This window comes from Mastomys coucha, unplaced genomic scaffold (genome assembly GCF_008632895.1).
Source record: "Mastomys coucha isolate ucsf_1 unplaced genomic scaffold, UCSF_Mcou_1 pScaffold21, whole genome shotgun sequence".
NCBI classification, from domain to species: Eukaryota; Metazoa; Chordata; class Mammalia; order Rodentia; family Muridae; genus Mastomys; species Mastomys coucha.
Genome location: NW_022196904.1, coordinates 69,344,395 through 69,363,550, shown reverse-complemented (window position 1 = coordinate 69,363,550; position 19,156 = coordinate 69,344,395). Strand labels below are relative to the sequence as shown.

Here is a 19,156-nt window from a genome sequence, read left to right as displayed (position 1 = left end):
GGTGAATTAACCAACAGAAATTCATCCTCCCAGAATCCCGGAAGTTGGAGGTCCTTTGATGCCACCTCCTTAGCTTATAAGTAAGCCCCAAACTGTGGTGAGATCAAAACATTTCTGTGGCTGGAATCCAGAGAATGACCTGTGCACATGAGCTCAACCTTGCCCTGAGCACATGGAGGAGGGAGAGCCAGGACCAAAGGTGGCTGCTTGAGTTTAATTATAGAGAACTATCTGTGGTGGAAGTAGGCAGCTCCCTGACTTTGGAATCCCCCACATGGACTCGCATCCCTCATACCTGGTGATAAACCAAGGCAGAGGCTGAGTGCTCCCTGCTGAAGAGCTGGTTGGATGCATTCCCTTCGCCTAGGTTCCCACTGGTTCAGCACTGTGCACAACTCTGAGCTCCACAGAACACTTCCCAGGGATTGGGCAGCTAAGTCCCTGAAGTGGGTGCTTTGCATCCATCTCAGGACTTCCCACCACAGCCCCAGCTGGCTCTCTAGTCATCCCAGTCCTCGGAGGGGACTGAGTCATGTCATCGTGATGTGATGTAACCACGCAGTGAGAAAGGTGCTGGAGCAAGGACTGAAAAGCAGACAAGGGAGATCTGCTGTGGCCCCACACCCCTGCTTCCTTGCCTTTGCAAGGCAGTGGTGGGAGGTTCAGGATACCTAGCAGGTCTTTCCCAGCTCAGCCTCGTCGGCTCCATTTTTTGTGCCATGTGGGAGAGTGGACCATAGGCCTGGGTTGTGGCAATGATCACATTTACAATTTCTCTTCACTTCTCTATATGTCCTGCCTTTTGTGGGGAGGGAGTAGTCTCCCAGGCTCCCCTGCCTCCCAGTTTGAGAAGAGAGACAGCAGGGAAATGAGATGGGGCTGGCCCAGATCCCAGTGAAGTGGCTTCCACATGGCTGAACAGAGCTCCAAGCAGGAACTCACAAAGCAGGGCTTTGATGGTGGCCCCGCAGGCTGGGCCTCTCCCCTCTCCCTCAGGGTGCTTCGCTTGGTTCATTCTGGGCCTCCTGTGAGCCTGACTGAATGGGAAACGGTGGGCCTGAGAAGTTCCTTGTGACAAACTAATCCCTGCTTGCTGACTTGACCACACCCCCAAAGGAAGCAGCCTCCAGCACTCCAGAACAATTCAGGCACCTAGTAGCCCCAAGAAAGAGCTGTCAGGTAAGTCAGTAACAAGGCCTGGAAGGCCAGCGAACATAAGAAAGTGTGTGTGCACGGGAGGGGGTGAGCAGTCAGGGATGGTGGCGAACACATCTCAGATTGCTTTTGACTGGCCTGTAAAGCGGTACGCCCGTCTGCAGGGTGAGCCAGACCGATCTACAGGCAGACGCAGCATATACAAATCTGGAGTATCTAGCTCAATTAGAACTTCGGGTGATCAAATACTTTTTATGCCCTAGTGTCAAAAAATAATTGTACTTAATTTGCTAATTCTAAATGCCAGAGAACATCAATGTGGAGCTAGGAGCATGTTTTCATTACATATATACCCATAGCTAATGGATTAAAAAAAAGAGAAAAGTGCTTCTCTGTGCTGACTTTAATCTTGCATTTCTAAGATCTGGGACTTGGGCTGGTGATCTGCACATTTGGCTAGGGGTAATCCACTAATACCTCTTGAATTCTTTATAGTCTTGTTTTGCTTCAGGGTTTCCCTGTGTAGCCCTGGCTATCCTGGAACTCACTATGTAGATCTGGATAGCTTCAAAATCAGAGATTCCCCTGAATTCTGGAATTAAAGATGTGCAACACTATGCCCAGCTTTTGCCTTTTGTTTTTTTGAGATAGTCTCATGTAGCACAGGTTGGCTTTGAAGTAACTATGTAGCCAAGGACAACCTTAACTTCTGATTTTCTTGCCTCTAACTTCCAAGTGTGGTGTGTGTCACAACAGTCATCTCTCGGTCTTTACACCCACATATTTGGATGTCTGTCTGTCAAATATTTGGATGTCTGTCTGCTATCCAAAGAGATGGCTTGTACTTGGTTCTTGTGGGTGGATCCCAGCCCCAAGAATTCCCTTGTCCTTTTGGGGGCTGTGGCAGGGAAGGGACAGGCCCTCAGATATTCTCTGAGATCCTCAAGTTTTGATGTACAAATTGGGTTAATCTCAGTGTTCAGAAAGGGAGAAAAAGACTGTTGTAGAGCAGGATTCCACTCTCGGTCATGTCACTGTGGTCCTCGTGGCAGTCTTTTGGTAGATACTGTTATCCTCAGTTGGCTCTCCGTCTCAGAAGGATTAAATAATACCTTGCCTATGGTCACACGGGTGGTAAAAGCCAGATTCAAATCCAGATCTCTCCAACCTACAAGGCTTCTGTCACCAGCTCCCAGGGACATTGCACAGAGGTGACTCGGCTTGAGGCAAAGAGATTCAGTGTCAGGTAGATACAGGTTCAAGCCCCAGCTTGAATACCAACTAGGAGTAGGTGACTGAGCTGACCAATGGAACCTGGTCATAGGCAGAAACAGAATGTAAAAGATGCTCACAGTCACTGGGGACATTTAGGTCTGGGAGGAGAAAATCTGGAAATGTGGGTCATGATGGATATCTGTTCTGGTGGCCCAGAAATCTGTGCTGGTGTACAAAAGACAGGACCATGATCCTTGGTTGTGAGCTGTTTTATCTGTGCTCTTAGCTCCTGCTCCTCTTCAGGGACCATTCGGAATGTGCCCACCTGGGCAGAAAGGAGTCAGGTAGAGAGAGGGAAAACAAAAGGCAAAAGCCAGGCATAGTGCCGCACATCTTTAATCCCAGAATCACAGGGGCCAAGACCCATCTAATTACATATTAATCCTTCCATCTTGACAAGGGACGATCAAGACTCGGGTGAAATCGCACAACTTGCAAGTGTGAGAGACAGGATTGGAATCCAGGTCCCACATCCTGTGGCCCCAAGCTGCTCCTTGGTGCCTACAGAAGTCACAGCTTAGGTATGTATCCTTGGGCTCTGTGACCCTGGACCAGTCACTTACTCTCTTGGCCCTGTTTTCCCCTTAGATAAAACAGGAGTGGAGCTGCCATGCTCATCTCTGAGATAATGAATTTAGAAGTCCTTTAGCATGTCACAAACTTCTGAACAAAAGACCCAGGACTGATTTTATAACTTGCTCACCATGGCTCCAAAGAATGAATGCCCTGGGTATGGAGCCATGCACTAGGCGGAGAGGTTTCTGGGGTACCCATTTGCATGGGGGGAAGCAAGGCTACAGAGAGGAAGAGAGGCTGCCTTACACTGCAGTGATCTGACCCTGGAGCTGAGAATGGAGCCCAATGCTGGCTGGTTTCAGGTTAGCCACAGCTGAAGAGTAGTGAATTGGGAGAGTGTTCCCTCTAAATGCAGTGTTCCCAAAGTATGGCCCCAGGAAACACGTCCTTCAGAGCCAGGCTGGGAAGGAGGGCTCTAATTTTAGTCTAGTTAGAATCACAGGGTCCAAGACCCATCTATCTTTCTGACCAATCAACCAGCTGTTGGGAGGGACTTGAATGCTTAAGATCCACTGTTCTGAGACAAAACACAAAATGGTTTCTCTAATATCACTGCAGTCCTGACTTCCTAGGCTGCTGGGGACAGGCCACCTGGAGAGGCCAAGGCAGAGCAAAGAGGTTCTTTCTTTCCCCTCAGTGTCTTCAAGAGGCAGAATGTCAGAGGGGGTGAGTATCCTGGGCTCTTCATCCCTCCTTCCCGTCCTCCCTACACCTCGACAATCTCTTTGGGGCCCTGATCTACCAAAGGGAGGAGGCTTAGCACGGATCTTGGCCAAGGGCACCGTTCGTTTGCCAGATGTTCTGGCTGCTGGGGACAGAGCTGTCCCACCTTCTACCTGACTCCTTTCTGCCCAGGTGGGCACATTCCGAATGGTCCCTGAAGAGGAGCAGGAGCTCCGGGCACAGATGGAACAGCTCACAACCAAGGACCATGGTCCTGTCTTTGGCCCATGCAGTCAGCTGCCCCGCCACACTTTGCAGAAGGTGAGGTGCCAGCGTGGGAGGAAGGGAGTGTGGCTGGGACAACCTTGGAAGCAACCAGCAAGGGTGGGATGGACAGGACAAAGTCTTCTGTTTTAGAAAATGTCCATCCCCACTCTCGAGGGTATCCTGGATATGAGAAACTAGTGTGTTCTAGAAACTATCCTGAAGTCAGAGTTATTGCAACAGCTGCATTAGTCAGTACTCGGACCACCTTAGTCTAAGGCTCCAGCCTGGAGCTAATGGGCCAGGGGCCATCCTAGACTCAGATATAAAGAATACTGCTTCAGAAGTGGCCCAAGTAAACAAGGGTACATTGTCCCCAATAGAAAAGCATCAGACTCAAGTTCTAGGACCAGACATAAACCAGTTGTATGGCCTTGAGCAAGCAGCTTTCCATCTGTGGGTCTGGCCTCTTTCTGTGCCTATGAGCTATGGCTGTTAGAGTAGCTCAGAGTGATCACGGTGTGCTCTGCTGGAGTTGGCAGCTGTCTTAGGGTTGCTGGGGCAAAGATGGGAAGTAGAGTGAACTTCAGGCTCTCCTCTCCGCACAGACTGCTATATATCCACCAACAAGTGTTCTCAGGTTGTCCACATTTGAATCCTTCTCCCTTGCCTTCATGCTGCCCAAAGGAAGAGTTGACCCAGTCATTCTCACAGATCTTCTGACCCTACCAAAAGAAGGGCTGTGAAGCTCTGGGGCTGAGGCAGGTTGCCCTCTGCTGGGTCAAGTCAGGGAGGCCACTGAGTGAAGGAAAAGCTTGAGCAGGAGTCCCGGAAGTGCTTCCTTCTCCTTGGGGGAAACTAGGGCAAGAACACATCACCTCTAGCCCCTTTAACCTGCTCCTCTGGGGAATGGGGAGCAGACACTAGCAGAATGTAGCAGCTCATGACTTTAACCCCAGCACTTGGGAGGCATAGGGTGGAGAATTATCATTTTAAGGACAGCCTGGGTTACACATAGAGGTCTTGTCTCAAAAGGAACAAAAATAGGTTTGGGGATGTGGCTCAGTTGGCAGAGTTGTCTAAAATGCATGCGATTCTGTATTGGATCTCCAGCATCACTTAGAACTGGGCATGGTAGCACATGCCTGTAATCCCAGCATATGGGAAGTACAGGCAGGATCAGAAGTTCCAGGGCTACCTTGGCTATACATCAAAGTTGAGGTAAAAAAACAACCAAACAAAAACAAGGGCTTGGGGAAGTGACTCACTGACTACCAGGCACTTGCTATCACGCCTGACCGAATGAATTTGATCCCAAGGACCCACATAGTAAAAAGAGAGAATCAGCTCCTGTGGGTAGTCCTCTGACTTCCACATGAACATCACAACACACACACACATGTTCCCCCCTAAATACACACACACACACACACAGACACTAAACAAATAAATGCAAAATACAACTAAAATAACAAAACATAACAAACAAACAAAAAACCCAAACCAACCAAATCCCCACAATGAGTTGTGGCAAAGATTAAAAACATAACGTAGGAACAGAGGAGAGATGGCTCAAAGGTTAGCAGAATTTGTTATTCTTCCAGAGGACCCAGGTTTGATCTCTAGCTCCCACATTGTGGTTCATAACTATTCATAACTCCAGTTCCAGCAGACTTGATGACCTCTTCTGACCTTCACAGGCACCAAGCATGCATATGATGCACATGCATACATGCAGGCAAAACACTCACATGTGCAATGAATAAATTCAATAAAGTTTTAAAAATACACAATATATTTAGAGGACTTAGCAGATTGTTTGGTAAGAGCACAGTATGCATGGGCACTTGTTGGAAACACTTTTTTGTTTGTTTTTGGTTTTTTGTTTTGTTTTTTTGAGACAGGGTTAGCCGTGGCTGTCCTGGAATTCACTCTGTAGACCAGGCTGGCCTCAAACTCAGAAATCTGCCTGCCTCTGCCTCCCGAGTGCTGGAGCTAAAGGCATGTGCCACCACTGTCCGGCCTATTAGAAACACTTTATTGTTGTCAATATCTTGCAAACAAATCCAGGCTGAGCAGTTTGACTCTCTCCAAATGCAAATGTCTATGTGACAGTAGCATACCACAGCTTGACTGTTTCCAACGAAGCTGCAGAAAGTAAGACCCCAACTTCAGTGCTCTGGGCACTCCCAGCAGGTTAGCTTAAGTTTGAGCCTTCTCACACATGCCCTGTCCCTCATCAGCACCTATTGGTAACTTCTGCCCCACCCCACCCTGTTCTAGGCCAAGGATGAGCTGAATGAAAAGGAGGAGACCCGGGAGGAGGCGGTGAGGGAGCTACAGGAGCTGGTACAGGCACAGGCAGCTTCTGGGGAGGAGTTGGCCCTGGCAGTGGCCGAGAGGGTGCAGGCAAGAGACAGCGCCTTCCTCCTGCGCTTCATCCGTGCCCGCAAGTTCGACGTGGGTCGCGCTTATGAGCTGCTCAAAGGTAAGGCCTGCACTGAAGGGCTGGCCCTGGCAGGGGTGGGGTTGGGTAGGGTAAGGAGGGTGTCTACTCTCTTCACACTAAGAATCTTACCTTATGACACAAGGTAGTCACTGTCTCCATTTCCTTCATAAGTGTGTGTGTGTGTGTGTGTGTGTGTGTGTGTGTGTGTGTATGTGTGTGTGTGAACTGCACAGGCTTCACTTGGACTATGTTAGTTTGTGGATGGATGGGTGGATGGGTGGATGGATGGATGGACAGACAAAATTTGGTCAAGACCAGATTCCTAGAAAATCTCTTCTCTGTCAGTCTTGGGACTTGGCGAGTAAAATTCAGGAACCACATTTAGAAGGCAAAGGAAAGTGTTTCGTTTGTAGACCCTCCTACTCCTTGCAGAACTGCCTTGGGCTCTAGAATATTACAGGTGCAAAAGCATGCTGTGCCTCCTCCAGCACTTACCTGGCACTAAACCCCAAGTGGAACCAAAGATGGTGCTTGCCTTGGTACTGGATAGCTGGGACAGAACTGCCATAGCCCTGCTGGATGATGAAAAACATTTCCTGGAGAAATCAAGTCGTTGGTGTCTGTAGGGGGAAGGGTTGAAGCAGGTGGTCGGTCTGCAGCCTAACAGCTTTCCCTCTTTCTCCAAGTGTCAACTCAGTGCCACCCTGAACCCACCAGTGCTTTAGGGGAAGGAGCTCAGGCATCCCCTGCCATTGTAGATCTTACATTCAGTTGGTGGAAATAATAAACCCGATAAGTAGAATACATAGGTAGAGTGTGAGTGAAAGGGGGTAAGGAAGAAAATAAGCTGCTGGGTATAGAGGACTGAAGGTTGAAGCTGTGAGTGAAGTGTGTAGAAAGGCCCCTACTGCAGAGGAACGTCTGAAGATCAAGCCCCCAGGAGATCAGGCATCGGAGTCATCAGACAGAGGGAACAACAAGGCAGAGGTGAGGTGAGGTAAGACTGGGTGTTCTAGAAACAGCAGAGAAGCTACTGGCAGCTCTTCGGCAATTGCTCGTTAAACTCCTCCTCTGGGCCCCAGATTGGAGATACAGATGGCCACATGAAGACAGGGACCTGTTCAGGGTTGGTAAGAATGACATTTATAAAACAAAACAAAAAAAAACAAAACAAGCCGGGCGGTGGTGGCGCATGCCTTTGATCCCAGCACTTGGGAGGCAGAGGCAGGTGGATTTCTGAGTTCGAGGGCAGCCTGGTCTACAGAGTGAGTTCCAGGACAGCCCGGGCTACACAGAGAAACCCTGTCTCGAAAAACAAAAAACAAAACAAAACAAAACAAGAATGACATTTATGTGGGGAGCTGGAGAAATGGCTCGTTGGTTAAGAGCACTGACTGCTCTTCCAGAGGTCCTGAATTCAATTCCCAGCAACCACATGGTGGCTCACAACCATCTTTTGGTAGATCTGATGCCCTCTTTAGGTAGGTATATATGCAGCAGAGCACTCATACATTAAATTAAAAAAAAAAAAAAACAAAAGGAATGACATCTGTGGACCATGTATGTAGGCACTCCTAGAAAGGCCTTCTGAGTCCAGACTCTATCTCATGTCCGCATGGCTCAAGATGTTCACATTGTAAACCCTGTGTAATTGCTACAACAGTTAGGGGAGACAGGCCAATCTTACCTTATGGAAAGAAAACACATGACACAGGCTGGAGAGATAGTTCAGTGGTTAAAAGCACTGACTCTTCTTCCAGAGGTCCTGAGTTCAAATCCCATAACCATCTGTAGTGGGATCCAATGCCTTCTTCTGGTGTCTCTGAAGAGAGCAACAGTGTACATACATACATACATACATACATACATACATAAAATCTTTTAAAAGAGAGAGAGAGAGAGAGAGAGAGAGAGAGAGAGAGAGAGAAAGAAAGAAAGAAAGAAAGAAAGAAAGAAAGAAAGAAAGGAAAAAGAAAACACAAGACCCAGAGTATTGGATGTTCTGTTACACACAAGTAGCAACCAGACCCTTGTTTCTTGTCCTGTGCCTCCTATGACTCAGGGCAGGGCAGGGCTCCTTCACTCTTCCTCTTCCAGGCTACGTGAACTTCCGGCTCCAGTACCCCGAACTCTTCAATAGCCTATCCATGGAGGCTCTCCGCTGCACTATCGAGGCCGGTTACCCTGGTGTCCTTTCCAGTCGGGACAAGTATGGCCGAGTGGTTATGCTCTTCAACATTGAAAACTGGCACTGTGAAGAAGTCACCTTTGATGAGGTCAGCTGGGCTCTCTCTCCTAACTCTTTATTGTTGGAATCCCCAGGAGGCAAGGTCTGTGGAGGGAGGAAGGCGGGTAGTCAGTCACCACGTCACCAGGCATCTTCCAAGCCGGGAGAGAATTCCTAGGATGCTCCAGGGCAGCTGGAGAGAGCCCAGCAGCTTTGCGAGTAGAGCCCACTGGCCTGGTTATCCCCAGCAATGCCAGGTGGAGGCAGCAGCTGTGGGCTGTGAGCTGAAGGAAACCTTGCCAAATAATGAAAGCTGAGAGCAATAGAGAGAATGGGGATCAAAGGATGATGGGCTGGAAGATTCTGGAAAGTACAGGTTCTGTCCTACTTAGCCATCTGCTTTCTGTACGCTCGTATGTTTAAGCACTCAACAAGGCTGATTTAAGGAGAAGAATTAAGGGCTCTTTCTCCCTCCCTCCCTCCCTTCTTTCTTCCTTCCTCCCTTTCTTCCCTTTTCCCCCTTTCTTTCCTTCTTTCTCATTTCTTTTGTTTTGAAACAGGGTCTCAGGTGTCTCAGGCTGGTCTTAAGTTCACTATGAAGTTAAGAATGGCCTTTAAACTTCTGATCCTCTTGCTGTGCATGGGTTTCAGGCGTGGGCTACCATCTGTCATTTTATGTAGTGCTAGAGAATCAAATCCAGGATTACAATCATGCTAGACAAGCGCTCTAACAAGGGAGTTGCATCCCTGGCCTTCACCTGTGTTTCTAAGGATACTGTTACCTGTAAAGAAACGAGACTGTTTTCTTCACCGTTTCTAGTCTTCAGAGCCCAGACTTTAAGAAGGAATCAGATTGTACCAGCCAACCTTCGCTCTAGTTAAATGGTGATGGAAACAGCAAACACCCTACCTCATGCATGCCTGTTCTAACTAGGGATGTTATTAGGCCTTCTCAGTAAACAAGATATTAGCATTAGAATTAAAGCCTTATTTTTTTTTAAAGATTTATTTATTGTTATATGTAAGTACACTGTAGCTGTCTTCAGATCCACCAGAAGAGGGCATCAATCTCATTACAGATGGTTGTGAGCCACCATGTGGTTGCTGGGAATTGAACCCAGGACCTCTGGAAGAGCAATTAGTGCTCTTAACCGCTGAGCCATCTCTCTAGCCCTAAAGCCTTTTTAAAAAAAGACATTAAATTGGGGAGGATGGTCACGGCTCAGTAGTGAAGAGCTCTTGCTGCTCTTGCAGAGGATCTGTTCCCAGCATTCCTGTCAGGCAACTCACACAGTCTCACAGTGTCCTGTCACTCCAACTCTTCCTCATAAATAAATGATAGCATAATAAATGTGGTTGCTGGGAATTGAACTCAGGACCTCCGGAAGAGCAGTCAGTTTTTTAAGACAAGGTCTTTGTACATAGCTCTGGATATCCTGAACTCTCTATGTAGACCAGGCTGGCCTCACACTCACAGAGATCTGCTTGCCTCTGCCTCCCAAATGCTGGGATTAAAGGTGTGTGCCACCATGACCTGCAAGGTTTATATTATTCTTAATTATATGTATATATGTGTGTACGTGTATCCATGAGTGCTGGTTCCTGCAGAGGCCAGAGGCATCAGGTCCCCTGGATGTAGGTGCTGAGACCCAAACTCAGGCCCTCTGTAAGAACAGCAGGCTTTCTGAACCACAGGACTACCTCTCTAGCTCCCACTGAAGGTATTTTTTTCTTTTTTAGAAAAAGATTTTTTTAAAAGATTTATTTATTTATTATATGTAAGTACACTGTAGCTGTCTTCAGACACACCAGAAGAGGGCATCAGATCTCATTACGGATGGTTGTGAGCCATCATGTGGTTACTGGGACTTGAACTCAGGACTTTCGGAAGAGCAGTCGGCGCTCTTAACCACTGAGCCATCTCTCCAGCCCTAGAAAAAGATTTTAAAACATGCATTTTTATCATGTAAATAGTATCTATAAATTTTAGAATATATAAAAAACTTAAATAATCTATAATTCTGGTACCTAGATATTTTTAACTATTTTATCCTTCCAATTTATTTTACACACACACACATACACACACACACACACACAAACACACTCACATTTTTCTTATAACAATGAGATCAGTCATTCTTGGTGGCACAGGCCTGTAAACCCATCTACTAGGGAGGCTGAAGAAGAGTAACTTAGTAAGACACTGTCTAAAAATGCAAAGTAAAAAAGAAGACTGGTGATATCATTTGGTAGTTTGAAGTACCCTGGGTTCAATCCCCTGTACAGAAAAAAGGAGAGAAGAGGGAAGGGTGGGAAGGAGAGAGGGAGGGAGGGAGGCAGGCAGGGAGGGAGGGAGGACCTAGGAAAGGTAGATCACAGCAGGCAGGTTAATTAATGGTGGTCAGATCTGCAATCCCAGCAGAGCTGGTGTCAGGAGGAGCTATTATTCAAGGCTAGCTGGGCTAAACAGTTTTCAAGGCCAGTCTGAGCTACAAAATAAGACTCTTTAAAAAAAAAAGAAACCAAGGGCTGGAGATGGAACTTAGTGGTAAGTGCTTGCCTATGATGCTAAGACTCTACTGTTAATTCCCTGCACCAACAAACAATGAAACCAACAAGGAATCCTTCTGTAGCACAAAGAGTGAGTTCCCTGTTGTGCCAGGTTAAAGTTAATGATCCCCCAAAACACACACAGGAGCCAATCTGATGCAACTCACAGCATGGACTTTATTCTATTCGAGCTAGCTCGGCGTCCCCCAACGCAGGATGGTTTTGGTGGTGGGAGAGCCCCAAATGTCTATGGAGGCAGGGAGCCAATCTGATGCAACTTACAGCATAGACTTTATTCTATTCAAGCTAGCTCAATGCCCCCCAACGCACCTCTGTCACACAGGACGGTTTTGGTGGTGGTGGAGCCCCAAATGTCTATGGGGCAAGGCTTTATAGTAAGCAGCAAGCAGGGAATATGTATGCAAGCATCTAATTGGAGAGCTCCTGTGACCTTTAACATAATTGGCTGGTGCTGAGAGTCATACCATAAACTTAACTTCTGCTCCCCTCTGCATTGGTGGTCATTAGGCAGGGGGTGGGTTTGTAACCTAGAGGTGCAAGTTTGTTGGGGGAATAACCTGGAGACACTGGTCTTGTTGGGGGTATAACCTGGAAACTCTGCTCTTGTTGGGGATTAGCCTAGAGACTAGAGCTAAGTTCAGGTTCTGTTGGGGGGCAACTTGGAAACTAATGCTAGATACCAGCCAGTTAGTCTACCTGAGTTCAAACTTAGGGCAATTTCTCTAAAATGGAGTTTGAATTGAAAAGCTTTGGCATCTCATCCCATGTTGTTAGTGTTTGACATCACTTTTCGTGCTCCCAGTATTCCACAGCTTAAAGCTTCCTTCATTTCCCTCATTCCTCACTGGATACTAGATGCAAGGGCACTGGGATGAACTCATGAATGTGACATTCAGAGTTCATTCATGCCTATTGGCATGTATTCAGCGAGGAAGAAGTCCTACATGGTCACCTCTGGCAAATCCCTGCAGCGAGGAATGTGCTAGCTAGCTCTCCATTCAGGACCCTGAATCCTCTCCGTGGCTTGGATCCTAAACCCTGCTTCAGGCTGTGCTTCAGGCTCTCCGACGCTGGGGATCAACTTTAGGGTCTTATGACCAAGCCACTTGCCTAACCTCTGTGCTTCTAGATCTTACAGGCGTATTGCTTCATTTTGGAGAAACTGCTGGAGAATGAGGAAACCCAAATCAATGGCTTCTGTATTGTTGAGAACTTCAAGGGCTTCACCATGCAGCAGGCAGCCGGGCTCCGCCCCTCCGATCTCAAGAAGATGGTGGACATGCTCCAGGTGAGACCTTGGAATCTCTCACAGGTGGGCAAGCTTGACCTAGTTTCCCAGTTTCACGATGCAGGAAGGGACCTGAGGGATTGACAATCTATGGTCATCCAGAGCAGCAACAACCGTTATCTCAGCCACAAACACTTGCCCGGTGATGGAGCCTGGTTTCATTGTCTAGCCCATATCTTCTGCTTCATCTTACAAACCCGGAAACTGAGGATCACAGATTAAGTGACTTTGCAAGTTCACACACAGATAAAGTGGCAGAGTCATCCTGGAACCTCAGGCTGTCTGGCCACGTATATCCTGTTGCCTCTTTTTTGCTTGAGGGTTCATCCTGAGGAAGGAATCTCCCAGCCCCCTCTGATTCCTTTATATGCTGGTATCCCCTAGTCTCTTCTTCAAGCTACCTTCTATTTGCTCTATGTGTGTTGGGAAAGATGAAGTGGGAAACAGCGGTTGTGACAAGGAGGCCTGACTGTGATGTCCTAATAATAGTCTACAATGGTTTGTAGTCCACCCGGTGGGCAAGTGGTTTGAAAACAACTCAGCCCCCAGGCTGAGGACACTGCTCAGTTGGTAGAGTGCTTCCCTAGCATACACAGAGCCCCGAGTTTCATTCCCAGCACTGGCTAGTGTGGCACATGCCTGTAACCCTAGCACTCAGAAGGAAGAGGCAGGAGGATTGGAAGTTCAAAGTCATAAGTCAATCACATCATAAGGCCAGCTTTGAATACACATGACACCCAGTCTCAAAAAAGAAACAATACCAGCACACACACATGTATACATATACCACTATATACATACAATCACCAAATAACCAAAGTGAAAGGACCATTTCATTCTCTTTTTAACAAAAATTAATTCTAGGATTTTATTTTTGTTTTGTTTTTCATCATGGGGCAGCTTTAGGTAACTTGCAGGGTATCTCCCCTATACCTTGGACCCAAAATGAAGCCAAGGTTCTCTGGTGGCTGGCCCTGGGATGGGCTACATGTGGTGCTGGACAAGTCAGTCCTCACTCCATGGGAAGAGGCTGTTCGAGAGTGTGTGTGTGTGTGTGTGTGTGTGTGTGTGTGTGTGTGTGTGTGTTGGTAAGTAGGAGCCTTTGAGACAATTTGGGCAATGGGGGGCCGGGGGGAATCTCTCTGTCACTGCAGGATTCATTCCCAGCCAGGTTCAAAGCTATCCACTTCATCCACCAGCCATGGTACTTCACTACCACCTATAATGTGGTCAAGCCCTTCTTGAAGAACAAGCTGCTACAGAGGGTGAGTGTGTGGCTGGGTTCCCAACCCTTCCACAGACTGGTCCCAATCTGGGTGAACAACCCCGGACAGCACCACAAGGGGAGGCTGTAGAGAAAGAAGTCACCTGACAGCACGCTGTGCTTTGGTCTCCCCTCCCCCATCCTTCTGCTCAGTTGCCCTGCCCCCTTCCCTGCAGGTCTTTGTTCATGGAGATGACCTGGATGGCTTTTTCCAGGAGATTGATGAGAACATCTTGCCTGCTGACTTTGGGGGCACACTGCCCAAGTATGATGGCAAAGTTGTTGCTGAGCAGCTCTTTGGTCCCCGGGTTGAAGTTGAGAACACAGCCTTATGAGGCAATGCCCTGCCATGTGATCTGTTGATCCGTATTAGTACCCCAGCCCTTCCTCAGCTTTCCGGAACTCAAGTCTGGGAACTGGAATGCCTGAAGTGACTGGTTTCCCAGACTTCCCTAGGTTTAGGACCACTCTAGTGGCACCTCATCCCAAACTGACCTAGAGGGCAGTGAGAGGCGGAGATTTGTGGGGGCAGTTAAAGTCCCACCTGCCTCTGCAGTTACAGGGCAGTGACTTTGAGAGAAGTTGGATTTCAAAGACTAGTTAGGCTTCTCCACGATTTCCTTTGTAATCTCTTTGATAGTTAGGGTGTAGAAGGCCGAGTTAAAAACTTACTTGCAATTCAGTAAGAAGAAGAAAAGAGAGGGGCTTGAAGCTCTAATGATCTTAGAAGGCAGATAAGAGGTTTCCCACGCAGGACTCCAGGGAGGGAGCAGCAACCTTTGCACAGTTGCATTTGGGGCTGACCTGCTGATGAATGCCCTGGTAGCTAAGAGCTCTGGACTCTGCCCAGGGTCTGAGGTCATGTCCCTTCCTCTCCGTCCATCTTAGGTGTGATCCTTGGGGCTGGAGCTCCCATTCAGTACATGCGGTTTGCTTTTTGGGTGGTTTTACTTAAATGTACCTTTGACATCTTCCTGGAACACTCTCAGTCCTTATTAGTCAAATAAAACTGTTCTTTGTCTTGTGTCATGCTCTTTTATGATGAACTTAGGTTTTTTATGAGACAGGGTTTCTCTGTGTAGCCCTGGCTGTCCTGGAACTCACTCTGTAGACCAGGCTGGCCTGGAACTCAGAAGTCCACCTGCCTCTGCCTCCCAAGTGCTGGGATTAAAGGCATGCACCACCAGCGCCCGGCCTTATTTAGAGTTTCTATCTTGTGAGAAAACATTGAGCAAAAGCAACTTGGGGAGGAGAACGTTTATTTCATCTCACAGTTTGTAGCTCATCATCTAGGGAAGTGAGGACAGGAACTCAAGGCAGGAAGTGGAGTGAGAGGCATGGAGGAATAAGTCATGCCTTGCTCCTCAGGACTTGTTTAGCCTGCTTCTAGTAGCATCTGGGAACCACCGGCCAAGTGTGGTCCCACCCACTGAGAGCTAACTCCTCCTATACCTACCTGTCAATCAAGCAAGTGGCCCTATAGGCCAATCTGGAGGAGTATTTTTCCAATTGAGGTTCCTCTTCCAAAAGGATTCGTTTGTGTCAAGCTGACATAAAACAAGTTGACACAGTTTATGTTTCCCAGATCTGCATGTTTTGACAATAATATCTTTTTTCTCCTATGGATCCAGCTTCCACAAGTGCACAGTGATTTTTGAGTGCTCAGTTTTTGTAAGGGACATTTCCTGTCAGAGTGTGCTGGCTGGGCATGTGATCTTGACATGTAATTTTTGTTTGTTTGTTTTTTTTGTTTTTTAAAATGCCTGTAGCCCAGGTTGGCCTTTTACCTATGGTAATCATCTTGTCTCAGCTTCTTAAGTATTGAGATTATAGGATGCATGAATTCACTAATTTTTTTTTTTATATTTTAGTGTGGTTGGTGTGTGTGTGTGTGTGTGTGTGTAGGTGCCTGTGGAAATCAGAATAGGTTGTTGGATCCAGTTCAACTAGCATTGTGAGGGAGAAGCCATGGACTAAGGGCCCATTGAGCCTGCTTCATGTGTTCACACTGCCCCCTGCTGGCCTTGCTTTGGCACAGCCAGAAGACGTGGACAGGAAAGGTGGAGGTGGCATGAAATGGGGCTGCCTATTAGCTCTGTCTGGGAAGAGGGTGCTGCTCCCTTAGGAAGTGTGGGGAGATCGTGAATGTTAATATCTGACTTGTTCAGCCCCATAAGATCTGAGCCCTCCTTTATCTGTGATTCAACAAGTGTCTCACCTTCCTGTGCTAATGAGATAGAGGAAGGACGATAAAATATCTTGAAAACCACAGGAATGGGAACAAAGAGCCCTGAGTTTTATGACAACCATTTGGTCCATATAACGACATCCTTCTGGAAACATCTGGCCTGAGACAAGAATTCAGCCACAAACTGGAGCAGGATATGAGCTGGCAGACTGCAGCTCTGTGTTTCTGTTCTCCTTGTGTGAACCTTCGAGAATGTGGACAGCAGACTCTGGAGGCCAATCAGCCAGGCATGGGTGGACAAATATTCCTTGCTTCAGAGAGACTCTAAACTGAGTTGGCCATTGCTGGGAGTCGAGAGTTCACTGGGTGACTCTGGAGTAGTCTAGTGCTGCCTGGATAGCGAAGGCAGGTACTTTTTTGGTCTTACTCGAAGCCAGCTAAGAGAAGAGATGGAGACACACCAGAGGAGCGCACTGGACCATCTCTCCTCCTGTTTCTCAGGGTGGGGGAGCACAGCTCCGATGCTGGAGAAATTCAGTAAGTTAGATTTGAGAGTTTGCAGGCTCCCCTGAAACTTGCAGAATCTCCATTTAAGGGGTGCTCCTAGCAAATAAGCATTGCCCTGTTGGGGAGCCTGTCAGGACAGCAGAATCTGAGGCTTCACCCAGATTTACTGAATCAGAACTGAATTTTAAGCAAGACTTCCAGGGGACTGCACATTCAAGAACCCATCAAAGCTTCCAATAGAGCAACTCGTAACCTCTGCCCACCAGAATCCTCCGGGCAGTGGGAAGGTTTAAAGTTACTCTGTCATGGCCTGAGCCACAATCCAGACTTAAAAAAACAAAAACCAAAAAAACCGAAACAAAACAAAAACCACAGGAACTCAAGGTTGGAGAGATGGCTCAGTGGTTAAGAACACTAACTGCTCTTCCAGAGGTCCTGAGTTCAATTCTCAGCAACCACATGGTGGCTCACAACCATCTGTAATGGGATCTGTTGCTCTCTTCTGGTGTGTCTGAAGACAGCTACAGTGTGCACTCATATAAATAAAATAAAATAAAATAACCAACAAAAAACCAAAAAACTCCAACAAAACAAATAAAACCCCCTAAAACAAAAAACAACCCACAGAAACTAATGTAGCTAGTCCAGACTAACCTCAAAGCTGTTATGTAGAAGAAGGCGACCTTCAACTTCAGGGCCTCTAGTTTCTCTGTTCCAAGTGCTACAGACATAGATCAGGTTATGTACTGCTGGAGATTGAACCCAGGCATGACCTTGTGTGAGCCACATCCCCAGCCTTGCATGTGTGTGGTCTGGTGCACCAGCTAGGCATGTTGATCCATGTTTCCAAGCTCTCCAGTGACTTGATGGAACTAGCCTTGCCAGCTTTGTAAGCCTGTTATAGTTTAGGGGTTTTAATCCAGCTAGTTTTTTCTTCTAGTTAAAGAATTAAAGGGCAGGAGAAATCTGGAGTAATACAGGTAGCAGCAGAGAAATTTCAAACACAACAGGAACAGCTAGTTGAAGGTGTGAGGAAGCACACACACACACACACACACACACACACACACACACAGAGAGAGAGAGAGAGAGAGAGAGAGAGAGAGAGAGAGAGAGAGAGAGAGAGAGATATCATCTGGCAAAGCAGGGGGCGAAAATAAATCCAGTCTCTTCTAGAGTAGTTTTTAAAAATTATTCATTTTATGTATATGAGTGTTCTATCTGTATGTATACCTGCATGCCATAAGAGGGCATCAGATCCCATTACAGATGGTTGTGAGCCACCATGGGGTTGCTGGGAATTGAACTTAGAACCTCTTTTTTTTTTAAGATTTTTATTTTTATTTTATGTGTATGAGTATACTGTAGCTGTACAGATGGCTGCGAGCCATCATGTGTGTGACTACTCTCTGGCCCAGCTCACTCTGGTGTAATTCACTGTAGCTGTCTTCAGGTGCACCAGAAGAGGGCATCAGATCTCATTACAGATGGTTGTGAGCCACCATGTGGTTGCTGGGATCTGAACTCAGGACCTTCGGAAGAGCAGTTAGTGCTCTTACCCGCTGAGCCATCTCACCAGCCCCGAACTTAGAACCTCTTAACTACCGAGCCGTCTCTCCTGCACCTAGAGTACTGTTTTGTTTCTTTGTTTTAAATCTTAGAAGAGTTTTTTCCCCTGGTTTAGGGATGATCAGTGTGAAGAAAGCTAGGACAATTGATTGGACCATAACTGTTGCTTAACACATCCTGATCCAGCCAGACCATCAGCAGGGGCCTACTGGTGGGAGAAAAGGCCCACAAGGTCTGTTTTAAACTGCCAGGCTTTTGTCTCAGGTCTGGCAGGTGTGGAAAAACCATCCTGGAAGTCTGACATCTTTACTGCATAGCCTTGGCCCCTCCCTCCCTGTGTGTCTACCCTGGAGCCTGTTGATTCTTAATCGCTCAAGCCTGCCTCGTGTTTCCCCCATGTGACTGCATGAAGAAGGAACAGGTTGGGACTAGGACTTGATGGTTTCCTTTTGCAGTTCCTCAGAACCTCCAAGCCCAGGAATGTTCTAGTAACTATATAGCCAGGCTTGTCTCCACTTTGCCCCTGGGCCTCTCAGTTTTAGAAGCTCTGGTATGGAGCTGAATGTCAAGTTCTACACTGTCCAGGTAAAAACCTCTGTTAAAAACAACACAGAAACTACGAAAGGTATTATGTGAGCCTTTCAATGGCCATTTATTTTTCTGTCAGGGTTCTATTGTTTCTGCCATTCTGGGCTTGAACTCAGAGCAATCCTCCTGCTTCAGTCTCCACAGTACTGGAATTAAAGTAGTGTGCCACACCACCAAGATGTAGGCATTATTATTTTTACCTTATCTGTTAGAAACATTAAAATCTAGCATTAATTCCTCCTTAGAGTCAAAGGGCCAGGAAGTGGCTGGTATGGGACCCTGCTTCTGAATCCTTCTAACTCTTCCTATGGATGTTTAGCCTCTAATGTTGGCCTTGTATAGTTTATTCATTATAATCTGGACAGAGACAGGAGAGGGGAGGGGGAATGTGCTGTGAGGATTCCATTTTCCCATCATAAGGGAAGAAAAAAAAAAGATAAAGGAGGAGGAAACTGGTGTGTTCATAGAAATGATAGCTACTTCCAACAATAGTCACAAGTTCTAGGTGGCCCAGAGCCACAAGGAGAGTGGAGTGTGTCTTCTGGGGGGCGGGGGGGTGGCGGGGAAGG

At 47.2% G+C, this 19,156-nt stretch overlaps 1 protein-coding gene across 2 annotated transcripts; it reads left to right on the top strand.

The window, feature by feature from the left end:
* The first annotated feature begins 842 nt into the window (after positions 1-842).
* Positions 843-14,764, top strand: Rlbp1 (retinaldehyde binding protein 1). 2 transcript variants are annotated; one of them, XM_031384345.1, is made up of 9 exons: positions 843-1,179; positions 2,831-2,951; positions 3,644-3,672; positions 3,862-3,990; positions 6,217-6,421; positions 8,480-8,658; positions 12,313-12,471; positions 13,626-13,736; positions 13,912-14,764. In XM_031384345.1, exons 3-9 carry the CDS (start codon positions 3,661-3,663, stop codon positions 14,068-14,070), a joined length of 954 nt encoding a protein of 317 aa, XP_031240205.1. In that variant the 5' UTR covers positions 843-1,179; positions 2,831-2,951; positions 3,644-3,660; the 3' UTR covers positions 14,071-14,764. The 2 variants fall into 2 exon arrangements, with proteins under 2 accessions (XP_031240205.1, XP_031240204.1); XM_031384344.1 differs by having other exon boundaries at positions 3,565-3,672; positions 13,912-14,761.
* Positions 14,765-19,156: the final 4,392 nt, after the last annotated feature.